The 17,473-nt window shown below is 27.8% G+C and overlaps 2 protein-coding genes across 2 annotated transcripts; one reads left to right on the top strand and one right to left on the bottom strand.

Annotated features, from left to right (window-relative positions):
• Positions 1-10,132: 10,132 nt before the first annotated feature.
• LOC102664417 (uncharacterized) lies at positions 10,133-11,517 on the top strand. The gene is made up of 2 exons (XM_006578029.4): positions 10,133-10,574; positions 10,665-11,517. The coding sequence occupies exons 1-2, from the start codon at positions 10,261-10,263 to the stop codon at positions 11,248-11,250; spliced, it is 900 nt and encodes a 299-aa protein (XP_006578092.1). The 5' UTR covers positions 10,133-10,260; the 3' UTR covers positions 11,251-11,517.
• A 4,413-nt stretch (positions 11,518-15,930) lies between these two features.
• LOC100793741 (NAD(P)H-quinone oxidoreductase subunit U, chloroplastic) lies at positions 15,931-17,456 on the bottom strand. The gene is made up of 5 exons (XM_003522247.5): positions 17,093-17,456; positions 16,890-16,951; positions 16,713-16,802; positions 16,480-16,626; positions 15,931-16,117 (listed from the first exon to the last, which is right to left on the bottom strand). Exons 1-5 carry the CDS (start codon positions 17,343-17,345, stop codon positions 16,022-16,024), a joined length of 648 nt encoding a protein of 215 aa, XP_003522295.1. The 5' UTR covers positions 17,346-17,456; the 3' UTR covers positions 15,931-16,021.
• Between the last annotated feature and the right edge of the window lie 17 nt (positions 17,457-17,473).

The raw sequence follows: 17,473 nt of genomic DNA, 5'->3' as shown, positions 1-17,473 counted from the left end.
AACCTCTCAAACTTATACCTAGACCAATGCAAATACTTCTTTATTGTCCGGATACGTTTCTGTTGAAAGGAATATCTACTCTCTGCTAACTGCATGCATATGCCTCCTTGACAGATAGAAACCAACACCAACGCTCACTTAACTTCATTCCCTCGTTTGAGTCGTTTCACTCTTAGGCCAACACGTCCATATAACACCAAAGGCAATTCTCCCCCTTCGTATAAGCTCTCTTGTTAGAGCTTTTATACTTTTTAGCACATGCTTACTAGTCTCAAAATATTGGCAACTGGCAAGTGACCATTATGTCATACACTAGATATAGACATGAAAATCTTCCATGGACCCGTCACCTAAATTTCTCACTATTTGATGCCCACGAGTATTTATATATCACCCCATATTTGTTTAGATTATATGGGATAGTGTACAATTTATATAGCCTGGACAATGTTTTTTCTTAATTAGTTAATCAATTTTTTAAATTGAATTAAGTATAATTTATTACCAAAGCTATCATGATAGTAGAGACTGTAGAGTTTATATCTCAGTCATACGGTTAACTAACTTAGATATATCTACTTGCATATTTCATATTTTAAATGTATAATTAATCCCAAGTGTTAAGAGGTGTGTTAAAATCTCATATTTTCAATGTTAAGATTTGGGTCTTGGATATACAATTAGGTTAAAAATTAGAGGAAAAAATTTATTATTTATATTGATCTTAAGCAGCTTAAGCTTAAACATGATTGTTTCCAATAAAAAATATTTATAATTTATACCAAAAAATAAACAAAATACTCTATAGTTACAGATATCTGTTCCTTTAATTTATTTCTGGGAATTGCATTAAGTGCACCCTTGTATCAATTTTAAAACACTCCTACGTCTGAGAAAAGGAAGAGACAAAATCATTTTGGTTTCAAAGGAAAGGTTGTGCGCCTGTCCTATATAGCACTTTAATTTGTAGTGTGGAATTGTTTCAATATTTTATCTTTTTTTCTTATCTATCATTTGAGGTGAGTTTCAAAAATCAAAACACTTATTATTACCTGAAGTCGTGAACTCATATAATGATTTATGAATATTGTAGTAATAAATAAGAACCCAACAAATTAATTAATGTTTCGTATGCCATTTCTTGAAGTATCAGAACAACTCCCACCGCTGAAAAAGTGGACGGAGGACTGGAGAAGTGTGGGCTAGATGGATCCAACATTAAAAGGTGTTTGAAATCAATAAAATCACTCTTATTCTATTTATTTAGTGGTAAATTTAGAAGACATCAATGTGAGCCATTCAGATTATTTAAGTATAGTAAAGTATAGTGCCGACATTTAATCTGTATGTGATTTCGCATTTTCATTAGTTTTTTATCGTCATTAGAATACTTTAGATCGGTGCGCGTGTTCTTCTTATCCACGCTTAATGCGGCAGTTATAGGTCCTGCTGATTCGAACCAAGTTAGTATTTCATTTACTACGTTCACAGATTATTGACTTCTGATGTAATACTGAGGCATGCTTCAGATTCTTAAAAGATCTCAGTCACGTCAGCTTCGATTTATTGATGTATGTTTCGATTGAAACTCAACGTCTCAACCTATATTTTGCTAAGTATATGGCATATTAAATGCGTGTCTTTTGTTTTGCAATTTGTCGTACTCGTGTATGATAAACATCGATATATCATATATGCACCTAGCCTATTAGTTCATGCTATGATTGGTCAATCTTTATAGAATCATAGGCAGCTATTTTAATATCTCCCATTTTGCTACTTTTTTTCTTTTCTTCCTTTGCCATTTAGCCATATCAGTCCAAAAGAATTCTCGAAATCCACGACAAAAGTGATGATTAATTAGTTTAAGACTATTCAATAATAATATATAATAATATGTAGTTTCGGAAAGTTACAAATTATTTATTTTTAATTTTATTCTTGGATATATTTTTGTATAATTTAATCTCCAAAAATTTAAAGATATATACCCGCTTTTTAATTCTTGAATGTATGTTTTTTTTTGGTACAAGTCATTCACTTTTTGGACTTTCCATTTGTTTTGTAATATTATTTTGTTTTTTCAGTTTTGCCGTCAATTAAGACTTGAGTATTCGTTGGGGATCCTCCTGATCTGACAAAAAATTACAAGCTAAAGTTTACCACTCAATGTAGCCCAATATATAGGCCTCAAGTTCACTACACAAAAACAAATAGACTCATGACCATGGCTTCAACACGAGACTGAAGGAATAAAAAAAAAACTTTGTTCGACGGGATGGATATGCTGGTAGCTTTAAGTTATTGGGCATAAGTATCTTCTACCAAAAGAGTGCTTATTTAAAGAGAATCGAATCGTGCAAAGAGAGAGTATAAATATCTTGAAGACCTTCTTTAGAGAATCATGTACCACCTTAGTCAACTACGACTATTAATTTATTAAATGTGTAAATTCCAATACACAAAAGTTTAAACAAGTGAAAATTATGAACAACTAGAATCTTAGTATATCCTGATTTCTTGAAATTATACGGGAGGGAGTATTATTTATGATTCACTTTGCATTTATGTCAAGTACAACCAACGTGTTAGGAAATCAACACCCACGAGCGATTCGTTCATATACATTAATGGATATTTGACTCTTTTAACAAGAAACAAAAAAATCAAGCAAGCTTATTGCATAAGTGTAATAATGGCATTAAAGAAATCAAACTTATTAATTGGAAGACTTAAATGCGGCGAATAACAATGGGAGCTCCATGCATGTTGTGGCATAAGAGTAATATATATAGTACAATTACTTGGAGCAAGAGCATAAGAGGGTGAGAGCTGGAAAGAAAAATGCTGAAGAATCATAGCCAGGGCAAACTTTGCCTCTAGGAAGGCAATGTTTTGAAGCCCTTTAGTAAATCTAACTGGGTTGAACTCTTCGGGATTCTCCCAATAGTTACTATCATAATGAAGAAGTAACAATGGTAAACAAAACTCAACCCTAGCCGGGATGGACATGCTTCCTACCCTTGTTTCACACCAATTGTATTTGTGAATGGCTATTATAGGAAATATAGTCTCAAAACTTCATTCAATATCATTTTTTTTTATCATTGACACCTGCATATATATAGTCAAACATTTGGGGTTAAATTTTGGGTTCAAAACTAGTTATTAGAAGTACAGAACAATAGAAAATTGAACAAATAATCAATTTTATTCCCAAAGTATTGACTTGCCTCTTAAATAGTCCTTAAAATAAATAAATTATATAAGTAATCCTTTTTTTTTATTCATATATAAGTAATCTTTTAATTATTAGAAGTCATGCTAAATAGTCTTCCAAATATTAAAAAATCTTTCAAATTGATCATTAAAGGTTAATAGAATATATCAATTTAGAAACTAAACAGTCTTTCAGGTATTCGAATATTCAATACTCAAAATATTACTGATATAAAGTTTTATTACTTTATGGAGTATTTAAGAGAGAAAAATCACAGAACAATACTTTTAAGACTAAATTGATGGTTTACTAAAAAATAATCATTTATTCCCTTTGATTAGATTTTGTAATTAAACTTACTATCATGAGGTGATGTGTGCCTTCATAATCGCATAATCGGGTGCTCTTTTGTCAAAAATCTCCAACACCTCGCCTTTTCTTGACAATCAGGATGCATATATAGATAGAACAATCATAGTCGGCAAGCAGAATAATAATAATAAAAAACTAAAATCTCTGAAGATATTTTCAAATAAAAAACTTAAAAAATTATTAGAGATGATAAAAAATGAAAAAAATTATCTAAAGATTAGAAAATAAAGTATAACAAATATATATGAATTATTCAAATAGTAAAATTATACTGTAAGTGTTAAGTTTTTATTTTTGTTTCTAACTATGTTTCTGTTGAATATATTCGGAGTGAAAAAAGAATATGTTAGTGCTGAAAAAATAATATAATAGAAATATAATTTCATTATATATTTGTACAATAAAATTATGTTTTATTATAGTTTTTTTTCGCCCCCACACATATACAACAGATTTGCATTTTCATGACAAGAATAATTTTGAAAATAAAAAAAAATACACCCACGTGGATGGTGCGAATAGCAAAACGTAAAATGAGATCGAATATCTTATGTGCATTTATCTATTTTTAACTCAGTTCCAAAGAAAATCAGAAAAATGTGAGTGTTGGACCTTCATCCAAACACTAACAGTAAACCTGTGAAACCATTACTAGTTTATACATCAAACTGCTTATTTTTTTAGAAACTACATATTTTAAAAAATATATATTTGGTTCAAATAAAATAATAATAAATAATAATTTTCTTTCTTCCACATATTTAACATAATTATATATTCAAAATTTAAACCTAAAACTACTATTTTTCATCAAACTACAATAAATTTATCGTAGTGTTAGAGAAAAACTTAAAACTATTGGTTACATTAAAATAATTTTATCAATTAATCTACACCCTAAATGATAAATCAAAGAGCCTTTACATATATATCTTCATGTATATTTTTTACCTAGGTAGTATAACACTAATGTTTTGTTTAGAGAAAAAAAATGAGTTAGTTGTCTGGTAAAGAAGATTTAAAGAAAAAATAACATTAAAATTTGTGAAATAAATTATAATATTTTTTATTTATTTTTACTCATTTATCTATCTCTTCTTGTGTTTTTTTATTCTCTTCATCAAATATCTTTCATTTCTATTTTATTTTTCATTCATCTATGTTATTTTGTTATATCTATATATAATAGTAAATAATACTAATACTAATAATAATAATTAAATATAATAGTAACATTAATAATAAAAGAAATATAATAAATAATATATATATTATTTATTTATTTTTTACTTACCAAAATATTTTATTTAAATATTTCATATTTTTTCATTTTATTTCACTTCAATCAAACAATTTTTTTTCTCTCGCATTCATTCTTTTTAAATTCTCCCAACCAAAAACAAATACTGAAAAAGGAATGTCGTGGTACAGGATAACTTTAGGTCTTTACTTACATTACATCTATCTCGCCAGTGAAAGACAGCGTGCAGTGCCGGTGTCAGGTGGGTGGCCCCCCAACCCCTCCTCCTCCTACGTGGGACTTCAAGTCTGAATGTCTGAAACAAATAACTGGTCCATGCTACTTTTTTAAGTCCTTTTATCATTTTAAAATTTTTGTTGATCTAAAAAAGTAAGAAAATATTAACATTGTTAGTAAAACTTTAATTTATAACTGTTTTCGTTTTAAGTGAAAAAAGGCTTGATCACAACTTCTCCGTTTTATAATAATTATTGTATAAAAGAAAAAAAAATTCTCAAAATAAATGTTATTTTAGTTTTATAATGTAATATTAATTATTTTTTTATTATACCCCTTGTAATATTATTGAATGATGATGATATAAGATTAATTTGATAAAAAAAAATTATTCATTAATTATTATTTTACATGTGTAAAATAATTTAAAATCTTAATTATAACGATAAAATGGAGTAATATTTTATGTAACAATTCATATGAGAAATGAAAAGAGAAAGAAGCAAATCCCTTTTTTCTTATCAAAGCGGAAATAAGAAGAGAGAGAGATCTGCTTTTGAAATTTGAATCTGAGAAGTATACATCAATGATCTATGACCGTTAGATGCTCCAGACATGAAATTAATGGCGGAGACAAGAGAACGACGTAATGTACGAGTCATGTGCACATCCATAATATACTTCCAAAGCATTGTCTTCATCTCGTCAGACTCTAATTGCACAAACACGTGTCTTAAGAAAACGATCCCATGGGCCCAGCTTCATTATTATACATTTGCAAGCTGGCTACAATAGTTTTTTGTTTTTATTTTTAAATAAATATTAATTATTAATGTGTTAATATTTATTAATAAACTGATTTGAAGTTTAAACTCATAACCTCTTTCTTATTTTATTCTTTTAATCATTAAATCAATTTTTGTTATCTTTAATAAGTATCGGTAGGAAATACTAGTTAGAATACAAATTATAAAAAAATAAGTTAGAATAAAAAAACAGATATTTTATAATGCAAAGTTTGATTTTCTTAACAATTATATTTTTAAAGTTCTACTTAACAAATTTTGAAATTCAATAATTCATTATATTAAAAATATAGAAAATATTAAACAATTATATATATATATTTAAGTGAACAAAATTTTTTAATAAAGCATACTACTAAATATTAATTATGCTTAAATATTTTTTAAATAAGTTTTAATTTTGGTCCTTATATTTTTTTTATTCATAAAAATGTGTTTTTTTTTTCTATTGTCACGTAATACTCAATGGCTACTTACATATTTAATAGAAGGCTAAGTAACCATTCAAAGTGACACTCACTAAGATACTAACACGTGTTAGTAGTACCATGTTAGCTAATGACACTTTTACTTTTTTAGATTTCCAAAATAAATGTGTTCATGTACCATAAAAAAAAGTTAAGGAAATTAAAGAAAAATGTTTTAATACCTTGTTAGCACGTGACAATTCTATTTTTTTAGATGTCTAAAATAAATATTGTTTATCTATCATAAAAAAGGACAATACCAAAAATAAGACCATATTAAAGTGTGTGTTTTTTTTTGGGTGAGTGGAAAGTTGATTACGAATAAAAATATTTTTACTTAAAATTAAATTTGAAATGAAATGATTTATATTTAAAAAAAAATTATTTTAAAATTAAGTTACAAGTCAAATTTATTATAAAATGATTTTATTTAATATAAATGTTTCCTTAAGTGAGTGTTTGAATTTATATTGGATAATGAAGTCATATTAAAAAAATCAGTTAATATATTTGTATGCCAATGTTTATATGTTTAGTTTATTGAAAAATTAATTCTAAAATTGTTTTGAATAAAATGGATGTTGAAGTGAGGTGATTTATATGTTTAGATCTTTTATTTCAATAACAAGTTAATAATAAAAATTAATATAATTTTTTTATCCAGCAAAAAGCTACTTGAATCTATTTCAACTAAAAATTAATTATAAATTTATAAACATGAAACGAAAGATACAAACATTTATCTAAAATCATATGAACTAACATTTTAACGTGATTTTGGATTATTCAATGTGAAGTTAAACACAGTTATTTTGACTTGAACTCAATTTTAAATTTAAATTTAATTTTTTAACGTGAGATCAAACATGTAAGCATTTATTTGAAATTATGTTAATTTGTGATTTTGGACCAATGTCAATCTAAATACACCTTAATAAGAAAAATATATGGTTTTGATATGGTTACAATTTTAAATTTAAATTACATAACTATACATTATAGTGAAGATTAAAAAGTTAATTAATAACTAGTATCTTAGTCTATGAATGACACATGATAAATATTTATTTTTATATAATGAATTCGTAAATTAATATCTTTCAATATGAATTATATTTTTTTACTAATAGCAGTGAGTGATTTGTGAACTGCACTCCATAGGAGATAAAAATGAGAATATTAAAAATGATAAGAAAGTGAGAAGAATAAGTAGACATGACAAGAAAACTTGTATCTGTGGGTACCCGTCTGAATCCTTCCCGACTTTGACGGATAATACCTGAGTTGACTGGGTATGGGTTCGGATTCGGGTTTTTTTCGATAATCAAAAGTCGGGTACGAGTACGGGTATGAGAAATCCATCCCGATGTCGAACTCGAACCCGTTTCGTCATTTAAAATCTTTAGAATTTTTGCATAATTTAATCAAAAGACATAGAATTTTTATTACTAGTTAATTTTATTTTAGAATTTTTACATAATTTAATATTATTTTCTTAACTATTTTTGTAGACACGCGTTATAATAAATTTATTGATATATAAGTAGTTAAAAATAAATATTTAACAATCAATTTATTTTTTCTAAAATCAAATTTTTAATATATTTTTTTACAAAAAAATGTTTTTCTAATTTGAATTGTGTATGGGACGGGGTCGGGGATACCTGATATGTGACGGGTACGAGGATTAGACAATAAACTTAAATCCGTTAGGTAGGAGATATGTTGGGGAGTCGGGATAAGGGATTAGGGAGACAATACTCGTACTCGTCTCACCCCATTGTCATGTCTAATAATAAGAATCACACTTTCAAGAGTGTGTATTCTAATTTATGATATATGTGTAAATAATTATATGATAACTTAAGAAATGTTTTTTAACATTGACTATTGAAATAAGATATCACTTGACTAATGAATTAACTCACACGAAATTATTCTAGTATGATGAGATGTCTCTTGAGTTCAAGTTATGTGTATCTAATTATATTAAATACTTAAATATGAAATTTTGTTATCTATAATGATGGTTTTGGCGAGCTATTTCTAATAAAAAAAAGTTATGATTTTTTATTTATTATAATTAACTTGGATATCAAATGGACCTCTCTTAAAGATAATTTTAATGTGACAGACTTTTCTTATTTTGTAATTAATTTCACTACAACACTTGATGCTCTAGCTAATTTATTCACTATTTTCAAGTGTGATTTCTATGTTATGTATTGTTGTGCCTAAAGGTATATCGATTAAAGTAGATTCTTCTTTTTGATTAATGAAAACCTTTAATGATAGAAAGAGATTTTTATATCCCTAATAATTTGTGATTTTTTTCATCCATATTATATGATCAATTTTAAATGTAAGTGAATACATGCCTTTAAAGATAGGAGAGTTACACCATGCCTCTAAAATTAGATTTCCCCCATGACAAAAAAAAAGAGAAAAATTATAAATATAATAAATAATGTAATATGATTTTTTTTTGTTCAAATGTTCCTTTGAAAGCGATGTGAATGACATATCTTATCAGATCGCCTCTTTAGTTTTAGTCTTTAGAGCATAGCAAGACAAAAACGTCATTCCCTTTGTGACTCCACTCGGGTAGATGGATGAGAAAAATAAGGGAAAAAAATAGAGAAAAGTTATAAATATAATAAATAATGTAATATGAAAAAAAACAAAAATCACAAAAAGTAAATGAATATGAAATAAAAGAAATTCTCAATAAAAAAGGCGATTCTTTTTACAATAAGAGAAAACCTTATGATATCTCAATAACTTTAAAAATTATGATACTGTTATTAAAAATTCTTTTTCAACTTCTCAATGACCAAACTGATTAGTTATATTGGTCAAACGTCAAAGCATCTCTTCTAATAATCCATGAATTTAAAATATTAATATATAAACACTTTAATATTATGTACACTTACTTTACATTCTATTTTTTATTGACGAAAATAAAAAATAATATCAAAATTTATAATAACTCATACACATCTCATCAACCAATTAAGTTAGATTTTTTTAACTTATTTTTGTATATATCATATTATATATTATATGTATAAAAATATCATTTATTATATTTATCACTTCTCTTCTATTTTTGTTTATCTATCAGTATAGATAAGATAAAAATATATTAAATAGTATGAACTACCATATATTTATAGTTTTGGGTAATCTCTATGAAAGGTACTTCTTTTTTAATCTATGAGAAATAATTAGTAATATTCAACTACATATCATATAGAGATTTGTGTTGATTATGACAATCAAAAGCATTGTGTTTGGTAACTTATAAATAGGCTACAAATAAAGTGAAAAGAGAGATGATGATAAAAATAACATTGTCTAGTATAAAGTATATGATTGAATTGGTGGTGGAATTGTGGTGAAACATGATGAGCTCTGTCAAACTCAGTTTAAGTACTTTGAAAAAATAAAAAAGTCAGAGTGAGGTTGAAACAAAATAGAGTTGTTCGTATTTGGTTCAAGTCGAGTAGAATAATAGTATCTATATGAGAGTTAATTCCGATCCAATCAAGGAGGATTTGTTAAAACTCTTATTATCATAGTCACACATGTCTAAAATTTAAACTCAAAATATTTCTAATTAAATTGAAACAATATTGCCTGATCTACATAGTATTAAAATCAAACAATTCTAACTTTTTTTTCCCCTCTTTTATTTTTGTCTATATTATTTTCATCTACTCTATTTTTTTCCGAGAAAAAAAGTGCTGATAATTTTTCATGAGATTGAGGTTTCAAAGATTTAATAGATGAATGAGTTAACCCATCGTGGCATCATAAGTTCAGTCGCCCAAAACTGGAAGGGCTATTCAGTTCCCACTCTTCAGGCGTCCTTTACACCATCCCAGAACCAGAGCATTGAATCCAACTCTGCTTATGCAGCCTCACTACGATATGGCCAACACCTTTTATGAGGAACTCACACTTGACGCTTATAACTCATCCACTTTAAGCCCAAACCATAGTGGTCACCAATTCCATCTTCAACACTTCTATCCACAATTTCACCACAACCCACGACACAAACAGCGACATACGCAACAATCTCAAGAGTATCAACATTCTTATCAATTGTGCCAACAACACCCAAATCAATTTCAACCTTCACAGCAACACGAACAACCCCAATATCTTGGAGCATTTGATTATCACCAGCCCCAAGAAGAATCCACAACCACAGTGTCGTTTTGGTAATTCACATTCTCTATATATTAACCCTTTTTTTTTTTTTTGCTATTCTTACACTTTCTTATGTGATTCTGTTTGTGTTGGTATTTCAGGAAAGCATTCAACACGGTGCTCTCTGATGCAAATGGAAACGTCCAAGAGGTAAACGAAAACTTTGGGGAGCTAGAAGCTGTGTACATAAATGCTCGCAATAAAAAAAAGGCTGATTCAACTATTGCCGTTGAAAACACATGTAATGTGGCCAATGTTGGTGTTCCAGTGACAAATGAGTGTCAAATGTTAGCGACGGAAGCAACTGGGGTTGATGGAGTACGAACGAAGAAGGGTAGGAAAAGGAGGAGAAAGAAGAAAGTGGAAGAAGAAATGGGTTTGATGGGTTCATTTTTCAAGAGGTTGGTGAAGCGTGTGATTAAGCACCAGGAGGTTCTTCAGAACAAGTTTCTGGATGCTATCGAAAGAATGGAGAAAGAGAGAGCAGAATGGGAAGAAGGTTGGAGGGTCCGAGAAAGGGAAATTCACGACAGAGAAGCGATAGTGAAAGCACGAGAGCGAGATCTGGCTTCTAAGAGAGACTCTTCCATTGTTTCCAACTTAGAAAAGATAACGGGTCAAAGCTTCGTTCTTGTTTCTTCTGGGAAGAGTAGTCACGAGCAATTATCTACAATAAATGAAAATTGACATCAACGATATGAAAGGTAGACATTCATTCTCTGAGTGATTCAGTAACATTGTTGAATGGTGAATCTTGCAATTTGAGGTACAAAGATGGGATTAGTTCAGTGTTCAGTGAGATTGTGTTGTACATGGACAGCGTCCTATAACAGTTATGTTAACGGATCTTTAAGGAGTTCTTTAGGTTAGTTACAGTTCTTCAGCAATCGGCATCATTTTTGGTTTGCTGATGAAATTTTTAATGGTAGAATTTCACACTGGTTTGTTCTGTTCTGTCTCTTCCATCATATTTCTATTATATTTTTCTTCTTATTCTTATCATTGTTCTCTTTTTCTTCTATCTTTTACACTCAGTTGTTTGTTTTACAGTTCACACACTTGGAAAATGATTGATAAACAATTGGTTAAATAGTCACTTTTATGCATAAATATATAATTCGTTGACAAATGTATCCCTCAAAGATGAAAATATAAAATTTAGTTTTTGAGTATGTAAAAAGTGTGATAAATATAGCCCTAAAATAATCTACTTGATACAAAATGACAAATTTATTACTCAAATGATTGTCATATAATATTTGTTGACTTTTCCTCTGTTCACACACAGCTAACAAAGACATCCTTAAAAGATGAAAATATAAAATTTAGTCTCTGAAAATGTAAAATGTGCAACAAATATATTCGAACGTTAATAGTAGATTGTGACTAATTATTATAATTTTAAAAAAATTTATAATGATTACAACAAAATGATTGAATTAGTAATTTAATATTTTATTTTTAACTTAACTCATCTCAAATAACAAATAAAAGTCAATGTACATTTAAAATTTTAATTTGGTTGTTAATTGAAATTCAGATAATAGAATTAAGGTTAAAGAGGTGAAAGTAAAAAAAAATAGAAAAAATATAATAAATCATTATTTTTGTATTTGCTTTATTAACTTTAAATTAATGATAAAAACTCGTAAATTAAATTGAGTCTAAAAGAAAAAAGAATACTCATTTTATAAACTCGAAAATAATTTTTTTATACTCCTATGCTTGATGAGATGTTCAAGTAAAAAAAAATGTTTATTGTAAAACAATATAATTAAATTAGATCCATAAATAATTTTTAGGAAAAATTGCAATTCCAATGACACTTTTAATTTGTAAAAAACGTTCACCTCCTTTGGAATGATTTTTTTTTAAGATTATGATTTTTTAAATGACGAGTCAATAAAAAATAATTGTGTATGATTTAAAAAAGTTAATTTAAAAATCAACAAACTTTTATTATAATTTGTAATTTGATGTCATTGCATATACTAATAGATATTCATATTTTATTATAAAAAAAATTAAATAAATAGTGTTTGGTTTAATAGAAATAATGATTTTTTTTATCATTTTTCAGTAATTTGTTTTTGTGTTGACAACATTCATTCAAGAGTTAACAATCAAGTGATTGATTTTTTTTGTAATTGAAGAAATGTATGAAGAATTTGTCAAAGCAATAAAAATTCACTTCCATTGATATTATTTTATGCATGTCTCAATTGCTGATGAAACTTAAAAATTATATCACGGAAACAAACACTTACCCATGTGATATACCTCCTCCAAAATTTTGTCACTATCATTATAAATTTTTTCAAATTATAATAATTAATCGCAATTTATTATTAACGTCCTGATGTATTTGTCACACTTTTTATACTCTCGAGGACTAAATTTTATATTTTCATCTTCAAGGGAAACATTTGTCAAAGTAGTGGAAAGGCGAAAAGTCAAAAAAATATTACATGACAATTATGTCTTTATGTTGACAAGTAGAGATAACCATGCTGACAATCATTTCAGTGACAATTTCGTCCATCTGTGTTACGTAGGCTATTTTATTAACGATGATGGACGAAAATTAACGGCCTAATATATTTTTCGTACTTTTTACACTTTCGAAAACTAAATTTTATATTTTCATCTTTCAGGAACATATTTGTCAGTGAATTATATATTTAGAGATAAAAGTGACTATTTATCCTAAATAATTAATGTACTTTTTAATATGGAGAGAGAGTAAAAACAGAAAGAAAATATAATGTAATTTATGATGTGATAGAAGATGAGAAATAAAACAAAAAGGTCTCATATGTTGACAAGCAATTTATGTATATGTATGTTAATAATTTTTATTTTATATTACTATCATATTTAAAGTAAAATGCTTTTCTTAAATTTACGATCTAGATATCACTCGTAGTTGGATCAATCATGAAATAAACAAACCTTTAGTGATTGTTTAGCTTTTTCCTTTACATTTTACATGTATATCATCTTATAGTGATAGTTTTTATAAAGTTTATATTTTCACAACTTTTCATACTTAATATTTAAAAACAAAAGTATTCAACATAAAACTAAAGTATTATAGTACTATTTATTTTAAAAGAATAACACTAAATTTCATTTATATCTCTTGAAATTTCTTGATAATAATTTGATATCCTTTCCTTTTTAACTTTTTCGATAGCCCCTGCTTAAAAGTATATATGTAGTGTAACGCGTCTTCTTGGGTGATATAGGGGACAATATATATTAATATAATGTTTTTGAATAATTAAAAGGATTATTGGGGGAATTAAAAAGGCAACAATATCATGTACATATTCAAGAAATTACAAAGATATAAGTATAATTTGCAAAAAAAAAGAAAAAAAAAAAGAAAGAAAGTAAAGGATGAATACCACTGTAGAATTGAAAATGACTTACCTAAAACTATAATTTATAAATATAAAGTTTTTTTTATAAAAAATTTGATGTGACTTGAAAGTACATTTAAACATATATTTAATAATAAAGCATCTTAAAAAACATAATATAAAAAAAAATATTAAAAAAGATAAACAATATTTTTTAATAAGTACATGGCCTTAAAAATTATATTTTTTTTATAGACTAAAACTATACTTGTCTTTAACTAGAGAAAATCTTGTTAAAGATGAATAGTATATAATATTGATGACAAAACTTTTTTTTAAATATTAATACAAATATATATTCAGGATTAAAATTAAAGATAATTAATTAAATTAAAATATTTTTTTATTAATTGAACTATGTATTAAATGACGTCTTAAGCTTATATATAAAATAGTAATGGACCAGAGAAATTGGATTTTGGATTTTTGTTTACTCCAACCTTATTGTCTTCCCAAAGCATATATGAAGATATAATATATGATTAATTAAGTTAATTAATCTCTTAATTTTTTTTATATTCTAATTTTTAGTCTCATTTATTTTTATAATTTTTAGTTTTTCATTAATTTTCTATTAGTAGTTGTAGTCTCTTTAATTATTTATTTTTATCGCTGAAAATTAGTTCATATTAGACCCATTTTTAGTCACTTGTTGTGGTCTTGCATATGACGACGGGGGAGAGGGCGGGGCTGGGGGTGGGAGCGCCTTAGGTTAGGGCGGGGTGAAGAGATTTGAGTATAAACTCGGATATCATCGACGACAGACCCTGTACAGAGAGAAAAAAAAAATAGGAGAAAAGGAGAGAAGAAGAGAGAAAATAAAAAATAAAATAAAATTATAACAGTGTTATTCCGTGCTTTATAATCAGTCTACACCCAAATCATCTGTATCTTCCATTTAAATATTAATAAATCTTAACGGTTAACAAACTTCCACATGGTACAATCCTTTCTCTAAACTCATGTTCGCACCATGCATACCTATTTTACGGATTTTGAAATCTTGGTTGTCAAGCTGGAATACACTGGACCAATTCCATTAGAATTTGATTTTTTTTTTGTTTACCCAATGCAACAAATATTCTATAAGGAAGTGTTTTTTATTCTTTGTTATTGAGAAATAAATGATCTAATAGAAAGCAAGTTTAGAACATCTTGACAGCTTGAATAAATAGAAGGGATGATTAATTATGCAGAGGAAGTAATTAGAACTTGTAAGTTCTTTTTCACATTTTTTAAGAATTAAAAAAATTGGTTTAAAAATTAGATTGACGTATTTAATTTATGTTATGTTTTTTAAGGGTATTTTAAAAAGGTAAAGTCCCACGTTGTCTATAATAGATTGATTGTATTTTTTGTTGTGTTTTTAAAGCATATTCCAAAAGGCAAAGTTCCGCTTATGCGCGCGTGACTTCTATCCCTGCTAACCAATTGCTTGAGTTGAATTATATTGTTTATATTTTACACACATTTCGTCTTCCTTCTTTTTCTTCAATTTCATTTAGGAAGTATTTCTAAACTAATACTAAGTGACATTCGTTTTTTGTAGTTTCTTGATTTTTCAGGTATTTGCTATGTTAGAAGATACTGTTAAGAGGTTTTGATCAATGTTAGCAACATCTATCATGATTTATTCTTTTGCAGAGAAATTGATCAAAGTACAATCATCGGTGAATTCGATCTGGAAATGTAGAACTGTTATACCAAAGATGTGCATCTCTAGAAAAGATTGGAATGATGTATTAACAGCGTATTTACATTCAATTAAAATTCATAAAAAAATTACAAAAACATAAGTTACAGTCGTTAAATTACAAAAAAGAAGTTAGAATAATAAAATTTTGTAATTTTTTAAATGAATTTTAGCTAATAATTAAAAATGTGTTAGGCAAATGCGTATCATATATAAAATGAGTTTTATCTTCAAATGCACAAAAATGGATAAAAACAAAAATTACCTTTCATATCATATAAAAGGAAAAAAAATCCATACTCCAAACTCACTTAAAACATTGTAGAATTGGTCTTTCTCTTTACAAGTTTAGTGCAATAGATAACACAATAGATAGCATTATCCATCCCAATAAGAAATACCCAACTACTCTCGTTGGTCCGACATCCTCGGGGTCCTGCCATCAAAAATAGGATTTACTCGAGCAATTAGTGTACTTAAATGTTAAGCTATATGCTGCGACAAAATTCTCTTAATAATGTTTTTAATATTTTATAAATCAAAAATGTATATTTAACGCTATGAAAATACAAAAAAATATTTTATATTTTTCTTTATTTAGCCATATTTGTGTAACCATTAGCAGATTAATAAAACATCTCATTTGAAAGCCACTCTCACTTAGAGTTATGTTTGTTTTTAAGAGGCTCACTTAGAGTTATGTTGACATTTTGTTTATAAAATAGCATTAGTGAAAAAGTATATTAATATTTATTTTCTAACTACTAGAAGATAGATAGAAGAACAAGAGCCACCTACCAGTTGTGGAGGATCTTCTTTTGAAATTTTTGACTGTGTTATGTCAACCTCGAACGGCCAAACGAATTTGTCTGTATTTTCTGCTCTGGCCAAGCTCCAGTCATATATTCTTCTTTCTTCCTCCGATGACAGGATGGTGTATGATTCCTATAGTAGTAAATCAAATCATCATGAACAAAAAGCACAAAAGTAATTCGAATGTGATCATAACTGCATATATATTTATTACTGACTTTGAGAAGTTCCAATTTCTTCTCAAGTTCATCCTCCTCTAAATTCTGACTCTTCAATTCTTGAACCTTGATATTATATGCACCCCCCACCTGTAGAGCGGTTTAAACCTTGATATTAATTACTACTAGCTGAAACAGAAAACTGAATTAAGGTGGTTCCGAGTTCCGAGTTCAGACCAAGTCAAAGGGACATCCTCTTGGAATACCTAGCCTACCATAATGATCTGCATCTGTAATTGCTGCATTCTAAACCACATCTTCATCAATTAAATGCCCTTTTACCCGTATAAATAAAAAACACATAAAAGGGATATTATATATTGTTTTTCATCCTGGGCTAGAACCCCTTGATATATATAGTAGTTTTTTGAAAAACTTACGTAAGCCACGGAGAATCTTTTCGACGTTAAGAGCAGAAATGAGTGATGATGTTTCTTCTGGAACTTCAATGGAAGTCTCTGAATCTACCTCTGTGCCAGATGTTTCGGCTGAGGAGCTTCTGATGCGTAATAATCTTCTTCGCGGTTTCGCAGCAAAGGCGATGGTACTTGAGAATCCAATTTTTGGTGCTTGAGTGGTTGGAATGTTCTTAGCAGGAATACATACTGTGGCAGTGGTGGAGGACACAGCCATTGCTTCACCTTTCTGTGCCACGCACTTGGGCTATGGTATTAATCTGTTGTTATCAAATCATACATGCATGGTGGGATAAGGCAACACTTCTTCGCCATTAAAAAGTTATCAATTGTGGACCGTATGAA

Source organism: Glycine max, chromosome 4 (assembly GCF_000004515.6).
Source record: "Glycine max cultivar Williams 82 chromosome 4, Glycine_max_v4.0, whole genome shotgun sequence".
Classification (NCBI taxonomy): domain Eukaryota; kingdom Viridiplantae; phylum Streptophyta; class Magnoliopsida; order Fabales; family Fabaceae; genus Glycine; species Glycine max.
Note: the sequence above shows the minus strand (reverse complement) of the source record. Positions and strands in the feature narration are given on the sequence as shown.